Source organism: Podarcis tiliguerta, assembly GCF_965153285.1.
Source record: "Podarcis tiliguerta genome assembly, chromosome: 14".
NCBI lineage: Eukaryota > Metazoa > Chordata > Lepidosauria > Squamata > Lacertidae > Podarcis > Podarcis tiliguerta.
In genome coordinates, this window is record NC_139547.1 from 39,078,431 (window position 1) to 39,091,897 (window position 13,467).

General features: G+C 45.5%; 2 protein-coding genes across 10 annotated transcripts in view; one reads left to right on the forward strand and one right to left on the reverse strand.

The window, feature by feature from the left end:
- LOC310664024 (bMERB domain-containing protein 1) overlaps window positions 1-746 on the forward strand; it is a 41,000-nt gene extending 40,254 nt beyond the window's left edge. The window contains exon 6 of the mRNA XM_083412583.1: window positions 5-746. Within this exon, the coding sequence (XP_083268709.1) occupies window positions 5-126 (122 nt within the window). The 3' untranslated portion in view covers window positions 127-746. The remainder of the gene's footprint in view (window positions 1-4) is intronic.
- Window positions 747-1,229: 483 nt separating this feature from the next.
- MARF1 (meiosis regulator and mRNA stability factor 1) overlaps window positions 1,230-13,467 on the reverse strand; it is a 37,345-nt gene continuing 25,107 nt past the window's right edge. For all 9 annotated transcript variants that reach the window (XM_083413319.1, XM_083413317.1, XM_083413318.1 and 6 more), the window contains exons 20-27: window positions 12,468-12,670; window positions 11,645-11,872; window positions 10,425-10,655; window positions 8,147-8,356; window positions 6,463-6,523; window positions 6,248-6,355; window positions 4,638-4,808; window positions 1,230-3,895 (exon numbers count right to left, since the gene is read on the reverse strand). In XM_083413319.1, the coding sequence (XP_083269445.1) occupies window positions 3,660-3,895; window positions 4,638-4,808; window positions 6,248-6,355; window positions 6,463-6,523; window positions 8,147-8,356; window positions 10,425-10,655; window positions 11,645-11,872; window positions 12,468-12,670 (1,448 nt within the window). In that variant the 3' untranslated portion in view covers window positions 1,230-3,659. The remainder of the gene's footprint in view (window positions 3,896-4,637; window positions 4,809-6,247; window positions 6,356-6,462; window positions 6,524-8,146; window positions 8,357-10,424; window positions 10,656-11,644; window positions 11,873-12,467; window positions 12,671-13,467) is intronic.

A 13,467-nucleotide genomic window follows, 5' to 3' on the forward strand; every position in this document is an offset into this window, starting at 1 on the left:
ACAGGTACGCCAGCAGAGAAGAAGGCGGAGCCCCCTCCTCTTCCTCCAAACAAGCCCACCATTGCCAAAGCAGGAATCGCTATCATTAAGGATTGTTGCGGCACCACCCAGTGCGCCATCATGTAGCTCCCTCGTCACGGGGCACTGCCTCCCCCCCCTGCCCCCTACGCACTCAACCCAACAGACGGGAAAACTGTGGACGGAAGAGGACTTTAAGCATCCAGATATCTTGATAGTAGAGTTTCCTGTACTGTTTTTTTACAGTAACTGTCGTGTACTGAATGTACCTGTCGGTGACTCCTTCACTGTTGCACGGATCACTCAGTGAGCATGCCTAGGTTTAAGACAAGGAGTATATATATATATATCTAAGTATAACTGTATCTCCAGGAGAGGGAAAGACTTGTATAGGAAAAAGAGAGACAGACAGATATTAGGGAGAGGGCTCACAGGGAACAGGCAGGTACCACTTTTTATCCTTATATATAGATCTGTGTGTATATAAGATGATATGTATATGGGGAGGGAGACACCCCCCCACGCCCTCTGCCAGCTGTGAAATAGAAAATCATACCAAGTAATATGTAGAATAGCAATTTTAATAGTCTGTGCGTAGAATAGGATGCGCTCCACACTTCTTTCCGTTGACAAGACAGCATTTGCTCCCGTGGGCAGAATAAAAACATGGCATGGCAGCTCCTTTTAGCATCTACATAATGAATAAATATTGTAAATAGGACAAGGCAGTTGGTAGTCTACCGACCAGTCATCTGTCAGACTCTTGTGGTTTTATGCAGCACGTGCTCTTACATCGGTTCACTCCGTAAAGCCCACAGAAAGATTTGGGATTCTCAGCAGCTTGCCGCATGTACAAATGCAAATGGTGAGAAATGGCAGGGATGCATGGCACAAAACTGGCATCGCACAAGTGTCCATTCAAAGCAAAATTCAGAGTTTGAAATCGCTTGTGCTTAATCTTGTGTTTTATCCAACAGAGTTCCACTCCCAGTCAGTAGGTCTAAGTTAGTAGTGCTCAGTAAGTTCAATGGGCTTGCTCCACATAGGACTATTATTGGACTAACTCTGCAGTTATGAAGACCATCCCAGTGATGATGATTTTCAGCAGGCTTCTTACTTTTAAAAAATGTGGGGTTTCTGCTGTGCAGAGAAGGCTTTAATCCGGCCTAGTTCTTATTTTTTTTAAAAAAAACCAAACTGACAAGGTTGCATGCTTGCTTGGAAATTTTATTGACAACTGTTTGGTCCCAACACACAAAACAGCACTCGAGCCACAAAACTGTCCAAATGGGAGTAGACAACAGAGGAGAATGGCGAGCTCTGTCTCCTTGAGAGTGCATAAGTTGAGGGCTTCAGTGATATTTTTTAAAACAACCAAGAAATCAAAATTAGTGAAGTGTAAATGAAATAATTTCATTCCCTTAATTCTTTTTCAAATCAGTCCAGTCACATTATTTCTTCAAGCCTTCGTAGAAAAACAAAAACACCCCCCCCCCCCAAATTAGCTGGTTTCACACAATGAAAAACAAACTCCCCAAAAGGTAGTCTATAACTTTCATACAGCGATTTAGGTCAGAATTACACATGACTCCAGAAAGATTTCTCATTCTCTACAGGTGGCACAACCCACACCTGTATTCCAGGTACATTAACAGTACTGTTATTTCTCCTTGAGTTTTCACCAAAACTTGGTCTATTATAGATGACTTGCAACTGTGGCTCAAAATGATGACTGTTTTCGCATTTGCATGACAGGCCCCAATTGGTCAGGTCTTTGTTTTATGCAAGCAACACATAAGGTAAATGGAAGATGTCCTCACAATTAAAGCCATGAAATGGTTCCATTCTTCTTTTTTTTAAAAAAAATAATTATAATCACTCCTATAAACCCCATCTCTGTAGAGGAAACGTAAGGATGTACATACACAAACAAACACACTGTGCCTTGCCATGATCTCAGAAAATCTTCCAGTCCTTCTCTGCATTCGTAATGGCTATATCATTATTTAGTTCTGTACTGTTTAATACTTGGCTTTGTTTAAAAAACACTTTTTAAAAACAAAATCCATTTCTTCTTATTTTAAAAATAGGTTGTCTATAGCCATCAAGTGGCATTTTTCAGTTGCTGGCTGTGAAATCTAAGGCTGCTTTTTCAGACTCACACACATTTCAAAAATATTATTTGTACGCACATATCCGTTCAGCCAGTGGAAACCTTTGCTATAGGTTCCTTCTTTCTGACGAGCAATTAAGAATCCTTGCCTGGCAAATACAACCCATTGTAAGTGCCAAGTTTACCCAACGGGGGGTATAAAAGCTTTGGTCAGAAGACATTTGAGCTCTCTATAAAAAAGAAAGTAGAAGGACTCCACTGACTTGCCTCCTTCGACAAAGGCCTGCCTTTCTAAACACCAACAGAAATGCCACTATAGGAACTGGAAGGGAAAAAAACCACACACAAGAGCAGGTTTGAGCACTCAGAGTAAACATCAGAATAAAGACCAGACACAGTTAAAAACATACTGACTCACATTAAGCTTCCCATTTACTGGATCTTTAAAATGAGGAAAAGCACCAGAACTTTGGCAATTCCATGTGCTGCTCATACTTTTGTGCAAACGGAAGTAGAATCATTACTTTCCATCTTTAAAAAAGCTCATTTAAACCCCCTTGCTGTGATTTATAATGTATGTACACTTAAATGAATATTTGAAATATCAAATACTCCCAGTAATCTCATTGGCGGATGCTGCAAGAAGCACCTCAATTCTTACTTCAAAATGCAAAACACCAAGACTTGCTTTTCCTAAGCCACAACAGCATCAACTTGGAGCGCTCAATAAAAGGGAAGCTTAAAAACATCCTCACCTTCCTACGAGATTCCTCAGTGGAACTGATTACAGAAAGCATTTAAAAGGGGGGTTGTAATCAATCAATGTAATCCTCTACAGCAGGAATGGGTAGTTTGGGCCCTCCAGATGTTATCTACTACCACACCCATCATCCTTGACCACAGGTCATGCTGGCTGAGGCTGTAGTCCACAACATCTGGAAGGCCACAGGTTCCCTAGCCATGCTCTACAGTCATCTTTTGACAAGAGACAATTACAAGTCATCAGAAAAAATCCTAGGCTTTGCTCTCACCAATTTAACCCTGAAGATGCCACTGCAGGTTTTATTCCAATCTAATGACTTATTAAAAATAAAGTTCTCAATAGGCTGCTTTGCCAAAACAGACGATGCATTTGATTATTACCTGTCTGGAAAACACACATTTAAAATTGCCTGTAGATTCATATGCTATATGAAGGCTTTACATCAGTGATGAGGTTTCAGAAACTCAAATTCCATCCCACTCCAAGTTTAGCATTTGCTAGTTTTTTCCTGACATTCGACAGAATGTAAAAAGGAACAGTAAAACATTTAATGCTTGAAGTTTCAAATAAAAAATACCTGCCCAGCTGAACTCAGTGTAAACTGAACAAAAATCTCACAAAAGGTAGTCAACAGTGACAAAGATAAACGCAAGTGACCACCCGCCCGCCCCCCGTCCCATCTGTGATTTAAAATATAAAGGGTAGCCAATAGCTTCATTTTCTGTGCAGTCTGACAATGCGTTGCCTCTCACAACACGACATAGTTTAAAGCTTGGTTACAGGTGCAAGTGAAAAATTGGCTGCCAACTTCACTCTGTTTTTATGCTGCCTTTTGACTGGGCTGTCCATGGCTTCTTTGCTCGGCTGCGGTTCAACTGAAGGGCAGGGAGGTGCTGGTGTATTTTCTGCAGCTTTCGAAGCTGCATGTAAGTGGCTCGCCTCTTCTTTAGCTCTCAAAGGACTAACAGCATTCTCCTCCTCTTTCGTTAAAACAATCATCTCTAAAAGGGAAAGCAATACCGTGAAGTTTTCAGAGCAAAATTATTTTCAGATGCATCTGAAAATAAATACAGCAAGTTGTCTCCTTCAGTGAAAGGATGCATTGCCTGAATACATGAACGTTGACTGCCACTGGCTAGAAATGCAAGCAAACAGGATGTGGTCCTTGTTACGTATTGGATCCTGGTGTTCTGAAGTCCAGTACGGAAAGCTATGAGATCTGGCGGGAAACTAAGGCTGCCAAAACTCACTGGAGAAAAAAGTTGTTCCAATAGGGATGTGTGTTATCTTAGCAGCATGCGGAAGCTGGAGTTGGACATGGATATATGGAACACTTCCATCCCTGGATAAACTTGCTTAGGCCTTTTGAACTAAGGGTGGGAAGCAGGCTAGTGTATTGAGCTACTCTAAACAAGGTAACTTTTGAAAAGTGGAGACAGTCAATGTGAAGTGGCATTCAATACTACTGCAAGGGGATTGCTAAAGGGCTGTGAATTCTACCAATTAACTTATCACAACACAGAAGTACTTCATTGGTATTATATACATGAGAAGTTTATGCATTCAAACAGAACATTTTGCTGCATTTATAGACTAGGCTTCCAATTGCAGTACAACTGCACTGGAAGGGAAGTCCAACGATTTTGGAGGTCCTGAAACAAAGCCAGAATGGTTCCTATTGGAAACAGCTACTGGTCAGAACGTCCAAGGACAGACCTCCTTCAAGAGCACACTCATTTTTACCTGAAAGGGTTGGTGGATGTTCTTCGAACTGAATGAGATCTGCCGGTACAAGGATGACTGGGTCTGGTCTCAGTTGCGGGGAAGGCAGACAGGAAGGGACAGGCTCACACAACAGATCCACAGGCGACATGTTTGTGAGGCAAAGCAGCTCTTGCTCAGTCGAATTAGAGACTGCAGGAAAAACAGAGAGGAGAAATTGTAACTCACTACCAGGAGTCAGGAGGTCAGCAATAAAAAACAAATCTTGTTAGTGAAGTTAACAACTCTATTCCAAGAAACGAAAAGCATGCAGGCCTAGTGATCCCAACAACTCTTCCCAGGAGGTGTTGGCCCAATGAGGCAGTTGCAAGGACTGAAGGTCCTTTCCCACACTTGCTTAAGTCCCCTGCTTTTCAGAGTTTTTCCCAAGCAATCAGTTTGCATCCAATCTCTCTTCTGCTCATTTCTCTGCATGTTCTGGGAGACCAGCAGGGAGGGGAACTGGTTGCAGCAGGAGGGAGACTCCCTAGAATCTTCAGCAGCTGGCCTCCTCTCTCTCTGCCTCCTGGCCCCCTTCCTCTCTGGCCTCCAAATCAGGACTGCTCTCTGCCCCAGCCTCTTCCTGCTCACTAAACCCCGTTGCCTCTTCTGTTTCCAACACCTCCTCCTCCCAGTCTGTTCCCTCTTCTCCCCGACCACTCATTGTCGTCTGTCCCCCCCCCAGACCCCTGGCTCTGAGCTTTCTTCCCCTGGGGGTCCCCTTGGGGGTTTCCCAGCTGGTGCCTCCCAGTACTCCTCTGCATCCAGCCAGTTCATCATGGGTTCTGACTTTCCTCTCAGAGTAGTAGTTGACTCTCAGACGTCAACAGAGCCTTGCAGACCCACTGGCCCAAGCTCAAAAGGAGGCATGAGTTAGGCAAACCGCTTTCTGGATCATACCCACAGTGACTGCCTTTACTTGTTACCAGCGATTGTGACTACAGTGCCCAATTTATCCCCAAGCAGATTTAGTGTTGCATTCAACTAAGTCCTACTCAGAGCAGACCCACTGAAATCAATGAAGTTAAACCAGCCATGTTCACTATGTACAGCATGGGTCGGCAAACTAAGGCCCTCAGGCCGGATGAGGCCCAACTGCCCTCAGGATCCGGCCCGTGGACGGTCCTGGAATCACTGCTTGGATCGGCGTGATTGTTCAATGCCTCCTCCCTCCCTCTCCCCACCCTGAGGAGGAAGGGAGCTGGGCTTTGATTGATGACAGCCAATCTGAAGCCTCAGTGTGGCCCAGACTCATCACCCGCCCGCTGGCCTCTTCATCGATGGTCATGCTGTGAACATCGTGACGGGTGCATCATGGGGCTTCGGCTGGAGCTTGGTGCGTCTGCTGGCCCTGCGCATTGGAAAACGGGCCAGGAAAGGAGAGGTGCCACCACCACCACCACCCAACCGCAGACAGAGTGGCGGGGAGGTAGGAAAGCAGGGGGGGGGGGAGAGAAGTCCCCCTCCGCTCTGTGTGTGTGTGTGTGTGTGTGTGTGCGCGCGCGCGCAGTCCGGCCCGCCACAAGGTCTGAGGGGCGGTGAACTGGCCCCCTCCTAAAAAAGTCTGCTGACCCCTGATATACAGCAATTACCAGAATCTGATGCGTCTAGTTTTAATTCCAAGGATTCACTTGCTTCTGCTGTCTCTGTAGCTTGTCCATCACCATCGGCAAGAGGAAGGCCAGGCAAGCTAAAACGAGCTATGAGAAGGGAAGACGGTGAGCAATGCTTCCCTTGGGCAAATATGCTCACCAGGAATTCAAGTATTTGTTTTTTTCAAAGTTATCTCTAACTAGGGATTACTTACTTTTCATGTCGTTCTTAAGGACAATAATTCTCTTATGACCATGACCTTTTATCCAGACCACCTAATTAGAAGGCAATAATGACAATGTTTGAGGTAAGATGACTGAACTCAGCAAAACTCTCTATTCTGACTGTTTTTCTTCTCTTTCTTTTCTGGTATTCCCTCGTGAAGCGAACTACATTCAATATTAGGCAGGATTCCAACAGTTGTTAAATATTCTCTCTGCCACCCCACCCGCCTGGCTTAACAAAATGTCAATTAAGAAAGGATTACAAGTCCTTTGATCATATCATTTATTTGATTTCTTCCCTACCCTCCACTATGATGTCCCAATTGGGGGGGGGGGGAAGGTTTAACAGCAATTTAGAACAAACTATGAGTTACAGCAATAGGGTGGGTTCTAAAAATTATTTTATCCCAAACTTCAAAAGCCAGGGTAGGGTTAGGGTGCCCCACCCCCACCTGTCTATCATTTGACACCAGGTGACTGGCACCTGTTGAAGTTGGTCCCATGAGGGTGAGGGAGGAGAGAGTTCAAAGGGCTTGCGCAAACCAGTGTGCTGTGCTTCCCAAACCATGAGCGCAGCGCTTTCCAGCTGGCTCCTGGGTGCTAGGAAAGCACTGCACAGAGGGCAGCGCCTGCAAAGTCCCTTTTGGCCAAGTCCTTCCCTTATGAGCCCAGAATGGCCTCGCCGGTCAAATGGGGGAGGCCTGGTGGGCCCAATCTGGCCCACAGGACAGAGGTCCTTCACCTTTGTTCTAAGCCAGTGGTTTTCAACCTGTGTGCCGTGGCACCCTGGGGTACCTTGAATAATAGGGGTGCCACGGGCAACACTGGCCTCTGTCCCTCTTTCCTTCCCTCCCTCCTCTGACGCCCTCTTGCATTTTCTGCCTTCCAAAGGCTTGCACAACTGTTTGTTGCAGCAGCCCTGGCTACAAGCTTCCCAGGTGAATGGTGCCTTTGGCCATGGGGTGCTTCCCAGGCCTCTGTGGGGCAGTGTTAGGAGGCACCTCTCTTTGGGGCATGGGTGGCAGCAGCGGTTGCCTGGAGGACTCCCAAGGACAGGGGAGAGGAGGCTGAGGGAACACTCCACAAGGGTGTTCGAAAAAGGTGAGGGGCTGCCAGATCTGCAGGCAAGGGGTTACATAACTGGGCTCCTGAGCCCCACAGGGGTGCCGCAGAAAGACTGTAGTTGATCGAGGGAGCCGTGGACTCAAAAAGGTTGAAAGCCTCTGTTCTAAGGACATTCAAAAGAATGAACTTAAGACTTTTCTACATGGTTCTGCACAGCAGGAACACTCCCAACTGGAGGTTTCAAAGCATTCTCATCTGAATGCTTAAAATATCTTTTTAAGACCGCTGTGCTGAAGGCAGGAAGGTGGAAGCACTGAGTGCAAGAGGTTGGGGTGGGGCTTGCTTAGCGCTTGTTTAAATGGTGAACATTTAGAAATGTAAAATATTTGAACATTCTGAAGCGGTGGAAAATCCCATTTCCCAGTTTTTCCTCCCTTTTGAATTGAGGAGGCCTCACAGCACAAAGCCAGGCAATCCTAGTCTTCAAATCACCTGCCTGACTTCGCAAGAGCACATCTATATTAAAAAGCACCGATTAAACTGCACATGGGGATCTAAGGATTCAATTAAGTACTACTACTAAAAAGAAAAAACACAACTGCTACAAACCAGTGGAATTGCTCCCAGGAGTTCTTCAAGATTATTGTAGCCATATGCTTTGGGCTGCAACACTTCACCTGTGTATTTGCTATAAGCTGTTGAGAACTCATGAAAGAAGATCTGCTGGTAATGGTAGGTATGAAGCAAAGACCTCACTTTCTTGGCAAAAACATACAGGCTTGTGAGCTTGACATATTCTGCCTCACCATCAACAAAAACCTGTGGGAGGGAAAACCACGCATATGAAGTCTTCCGACCTTTGGGCATTGCAGAGTATTTAATAAAAGAACATCCCTGAACACATTTTTTTACCCCGCTCTTCATTTTAATTGCAATTCAGTTTGGAGTTGCACTTAAAAACAAACCCAACACACGTGATACAGTTACTAAAACATTAGGTAGTTCTGTATATGCAAGAAGCCGTAATTAAAAGCTTCATGTGAGTCACTGGCTGCAATCCTTCCTTGAGAACGCCCGAGTGCCTCGCTTCAGTTACATTAAGGCTGGAATATAAAGCGACCTGGACTCTAAGATTATCATCAGAGCAAATCCAGTTGCTGTCACTTCCCCTCTCAAGGTACAGTAAATGATCTGCAGCTTTGAGTCCAGGTCACCCTGCCCCTTGTACTGGAGGGAACAATCTTAAGTTTCTTCCAGTTGTTGGAGGCCACATACTGAAGGGCAATATAACAAGGCACTCTGTTCAGGGTACGGCGTAATGGATTGTGGATAGGAAACAAGTCTCTGCACTTAGAACTAAGCAGCAGCAGCAGCAGCTGCAAAGAGAGATTCCTAATCCACTGGGACCCTTCCTTCTCTTCCTTTGATCCGTTTTCTATGTTCACAAACTGAATCCTTGTCTGCACATACAATAGCTGTCTGTTTTTCTCAGCTGACTCTTCTGCTGTCCAATTTTATTTCTCCTTGTTTTCAATGCTGCCTGTTAACTTGAGCTCTCACACCTGCTCCCGAAAGGCTAATCTAAGCCCAGTGGGCAGAGGTTCAGTCCCTGACATCTCCAGATGCAAGCAGGGAACGGGAATGGTCCACCGCCGGAAACTTTGAAGACCTGTTGCCAGCCAAGACTATACTGAACTAAATGGCTGAAAGGCTGTAGCTCAGCTGTAGGGCACTGCCTTCTATGCAAAAGGTGCCAGGTTCAGTCCCTGGAATCTCCAGGTAGGGTAGACAGATGGTACTGCCTGGAAATCTGGAGAGCTGCTGCCAGTCTGTGTAGGTAACTCTGGGCTAGATGGACCAATAGCTTGACTCATAAGGCAGCTTCTTGCGGTGAATAGCCTGGTCTGGCTTAAAGCAGCATCCTGCATTCCAACTGTATGTCTGCACCACCACAAAACCTCAAAGCACCTTCAACAACTCCTCCACATTTGCTGTTACTCCTTCTCCACTAACATTATTCTCCTCCATTTATCTCTTTGACTGTGACCTCAGGTTTCCTGGCCTCTAGTCAGCAATTGCTCAATTTCCTTGCTTTCCTTTATAGTAGCTTATTTTAGGCCCTGAATTGCTAATTAATAACCAAAGTGAGGCCGCATCCACACCATACATTTAAAGCTCTATGTCAGTTTAAGTTATGGCTTACCACAAAGAAGCCTGGGAACTGTAGTTTGTTAAGGGTGCTGAGAGTGATTAAGAGACTCCCCCTACTGCCTCCGCAGAGCTACAATTCAGAGTTCCCTAGGAAGAGAGCCTGATTGTTAAACCACTCAGTTGTAGCTCTATGAGAGGAAACTACAGTTCCCAGGATTCCTTGGAGGAAGCAGTGGCTGTTATAGTAGTATCATAGTGCTTTAAGCTTACAGTGCAGATGTGACCCAAGAACAGTGGTGTAGCATGGGGACGAAGCTGTGGCCCCAGGCACAAATTTCTGAGAGAGTGCAACCAGGCACCCCCCCCCCCACAGGTGCCAGCTTCCGTGGGGATCCCTGCCCCACCCTGGCAAAGGCAGCGGAGCAGCCCAGGCCTATGGTGAGCGGTCATGGATGGAGAGAGGTGGTTAAGGGGCAACCCCACCACAGCCCAACACTCCACGGACGCCGGGAGGATTTGCCTTCCAAGGGCTATGTCAGCTGGTAGGGCTCCCCACACAGCATGGCCCAGCTTCACTTCAGTGGCAGGAATACTCCTGCGGCATTGGTGGTTTGCCCACCCCGGGCACAGGCAACCCATGCTATGCTTCTGCGTTCATGAAGAAAGGAAAACAGAGCCCAGCATAGCAAACAGGTGCTACGCTGGGCATTAGGAGCCAAGCCATCTTCTCCCTTACCTCCGTGAGATAAGGCACGCTCATCAGGAGTTCAGTAAACGTCACGAAGCCATATTCACATGGATTCAGGAGAGCGCCCTGGGTGGTTTCATAATGCCTTTTAAGCTCTTCAACAGAAACAAAGTTGGTTTCATCCAAGGTCATCAGAAGCACCAGAAGCTGGGTAGCCAAGGTCCGGAGAGACTTTTTATTTATAAGCTGGAGCTGTTTACCAGATTCTACATCAACGACCTGGAGGAGTTTGAATAAAAATGGTGGTGGGTGGGGAAATCCAGTTACACCGATGCGCAAGGCAAAAGCTGCTAACACACTGCAGCTTTAAGAAGGGACCTTCTGTTTAGCAGTCAGCTTTAAGAAGCGTTCTGCACACTGTTTTATTTACATCACCTATATATAACCCAATTAACAATGTCCCCTGGGTGGCTAACAATAAAAATAAAAAATCCCATAAAAGGCAGACAAGAGCATTAAATTGAAACAGCAAAACCACAGTAGAAGGAAAAAAACTAAACGAAGAACAACCAGAGTGAATCACACATTAACAAAGCAGAACTAAAAGATGTGAAGAACTTAGAATGATCTTAAAATGAGAAATCTTCACCTGGCACAGAAAGGACCATAACTTTGTTCCCAGCAAGCCAGGGTTCCCATAATCAGGGTGCCACTGCCGAAAAGGCCCTTTTCTCTGGACACCTCCGGCTGCTTCCAACATAACCCCCAGCCCTCCTTGGAAGAACGTGTAGCTACAAATCATATCGAAGTAGCTTTGTCTATAAAATCTGCTGCAACCAATGGCTTTTTTAACGGATTAACCAAAACCCAAGAATCTCAGAGAAACCCAAGAATCTTATAGCTTTTGACAAAGCATCAGCTTCCTGTCACTTAATCTTCCATTCTGCTGTGTGCCCCTGAGGCTGTGATCATTTCCGGCAGGGACAGGGGGAATCTATTAGTAACTTATTCTAATTGAAATTCTTGGGTTCCTCTAGTGATCCAATTAGACTGAAAACGAACACGAGTTCTTTAAAAAAACACACACCATCCATATTGTTTACGCTGTACTTTACGCAGAGAGAAGGACCAGTCATTTAAGATCTTGGTATTACTTTTCATCATGTATATGAGCAACACTCTCCCCCTCTACGCCCCTCCCTCAGTCCCCACCAAATCTACATTTGTCATGCCAAGTTGTTTTTCTTACACGTCGTGCTAAAATATACCTTGATAGCATGGCAAAGTTTCTGCATCAGAGCTGGAACAGAGCCAACATCGTAGTCCTGGAGACGCAACGGGTAGCCAAATGTTTTAGCGTATTCTGTGAGCACATCTGCCATCATAAGGCATTTGTCTCTCTGAGATCGGAGCAATTTAACAAACTGGGCAGCTAAAGCTTTGACCTTTTCCGCATCTGTTAGTGCAAGGATTTTCTCTTCACCGCATTCCAGCACCTGAAGGTAGAAGTCAGCTTGGTTAATGGAATTATTTAGGCGGGGGCTGGGGAAGGCAGTACTTACAATGCACAAATGGAGTACAGTGGAACCTCGGGTTACGGCAGGGATCCATTCTGGAGGCCCCGCCGCAACCCAAAAATGATGCACATTGAAGCACCGCTTTTGCGCATGCGGTGAACCCGGAAGTAACCCGTTCCGGTACTTCCGAGTTTGCCATGGACGTTCGCCAAAGCAGACGCAAGCGGAGGCGGACACAGAATGAGGTTTGACTGTATTAGCAATATGATGGCTCCCCCCCCCCCACTTGTAATTCTTTCCAGGAGGTGTTGAAATACCATGAATTTTAATACCATTAATTAATAAGTTTTCCCCGCCAATTGTTAACACAAACAACTGAATGGCTTTTTAAAAAGAAGAGGTTTACTTCCAAAGTTTGCCCATGTAAGTGCAATAGCACCCAGTAATCACTCTAAAAACAAGGCTCAGTTCTACAGGCAACCAGAGTTTCCTCCATACACCGAGCACAACTCAATAAGGCTAGAAAGGTTATTTGGTGTGGAATCAAGAGGACGCCAGAGTATCTGGATCCTACCTGCAGGACATCTGGTATGGCTTCGAAGAGTTCAAGTAGTTTGGTAAATCCGTAATAGGCAAGTCTGCACTGGCGCCCAAAGTGGTGGTGATAGAATGGGATAAATTTATTGAAAGGCATGCGAAAATAAGGCTGGTGGCGCAACAAGTCCACTGCCTCCTTGGAGAACTGCTTTGTCCTTTCAACTTCTTCCTTGGTACGTTCTGAAAACGAGAGAAGAGATGCAAAACTAAGGGAAAGTAAAAGCAACAAGACCAATACTTTAGCACCCTCCCAGCAACAAGGCTTCTATTCCAGCTCAACTGCTAGTTTAAAGGAGCGCTCTCCAGAACACAGCAGCTACTAGCCACAGTTCGCTCTGCTTCACCTCCACGGTCAGAAGCGTTATATCTCTGAAAACCAGTGGCTGGGAATCATAGGTGGGCAGAGTGGTGCTTGGCCACTATGCTTCTCAAGACACATTCTGAATTTTTAGGAACTGATTATTATCATTTTTCAAAATTGACTTCTAACACTTTGTTTTCAAATTGCTACAACCTGTCCTGGGACTTAATGGTGAAAGGAGGTATGAAACAGAATGACAGCAATATATAACTTTTATTTTGCATCAGGTCATAAGCATCTTTACTCTGAAGGCTCAAGGCACCCGTGGGAATAGAACCCTTGGCCAGGGAGGCTCTTTATGTTCTTTAGGTGTCATGCAAAAATGCTCTTCATTCTCTGCAGCTTTTTAGAGAGTTTGGATATCAATCTTTTGTTTAAATTGCATTCTGTTCTGTTTGTATTTACATGTAAACTACCTTGTGATCTTTTCTTTAAATAAAAGGATACAGTGGTGCCCCGCAAGACGAATGCCTCGCAAGATGGAAAACCCGCTAGACGAAAGGGTTTTCCGTTTTTCAATGCGCTTCGCAGGACGAATTTCCCTATGGGCTTGCTTCGCAAGACAAAAATGTCTTGCGAGTTTTGAGATTTTTTTCCGCTCCCCACCCCCTTTTTC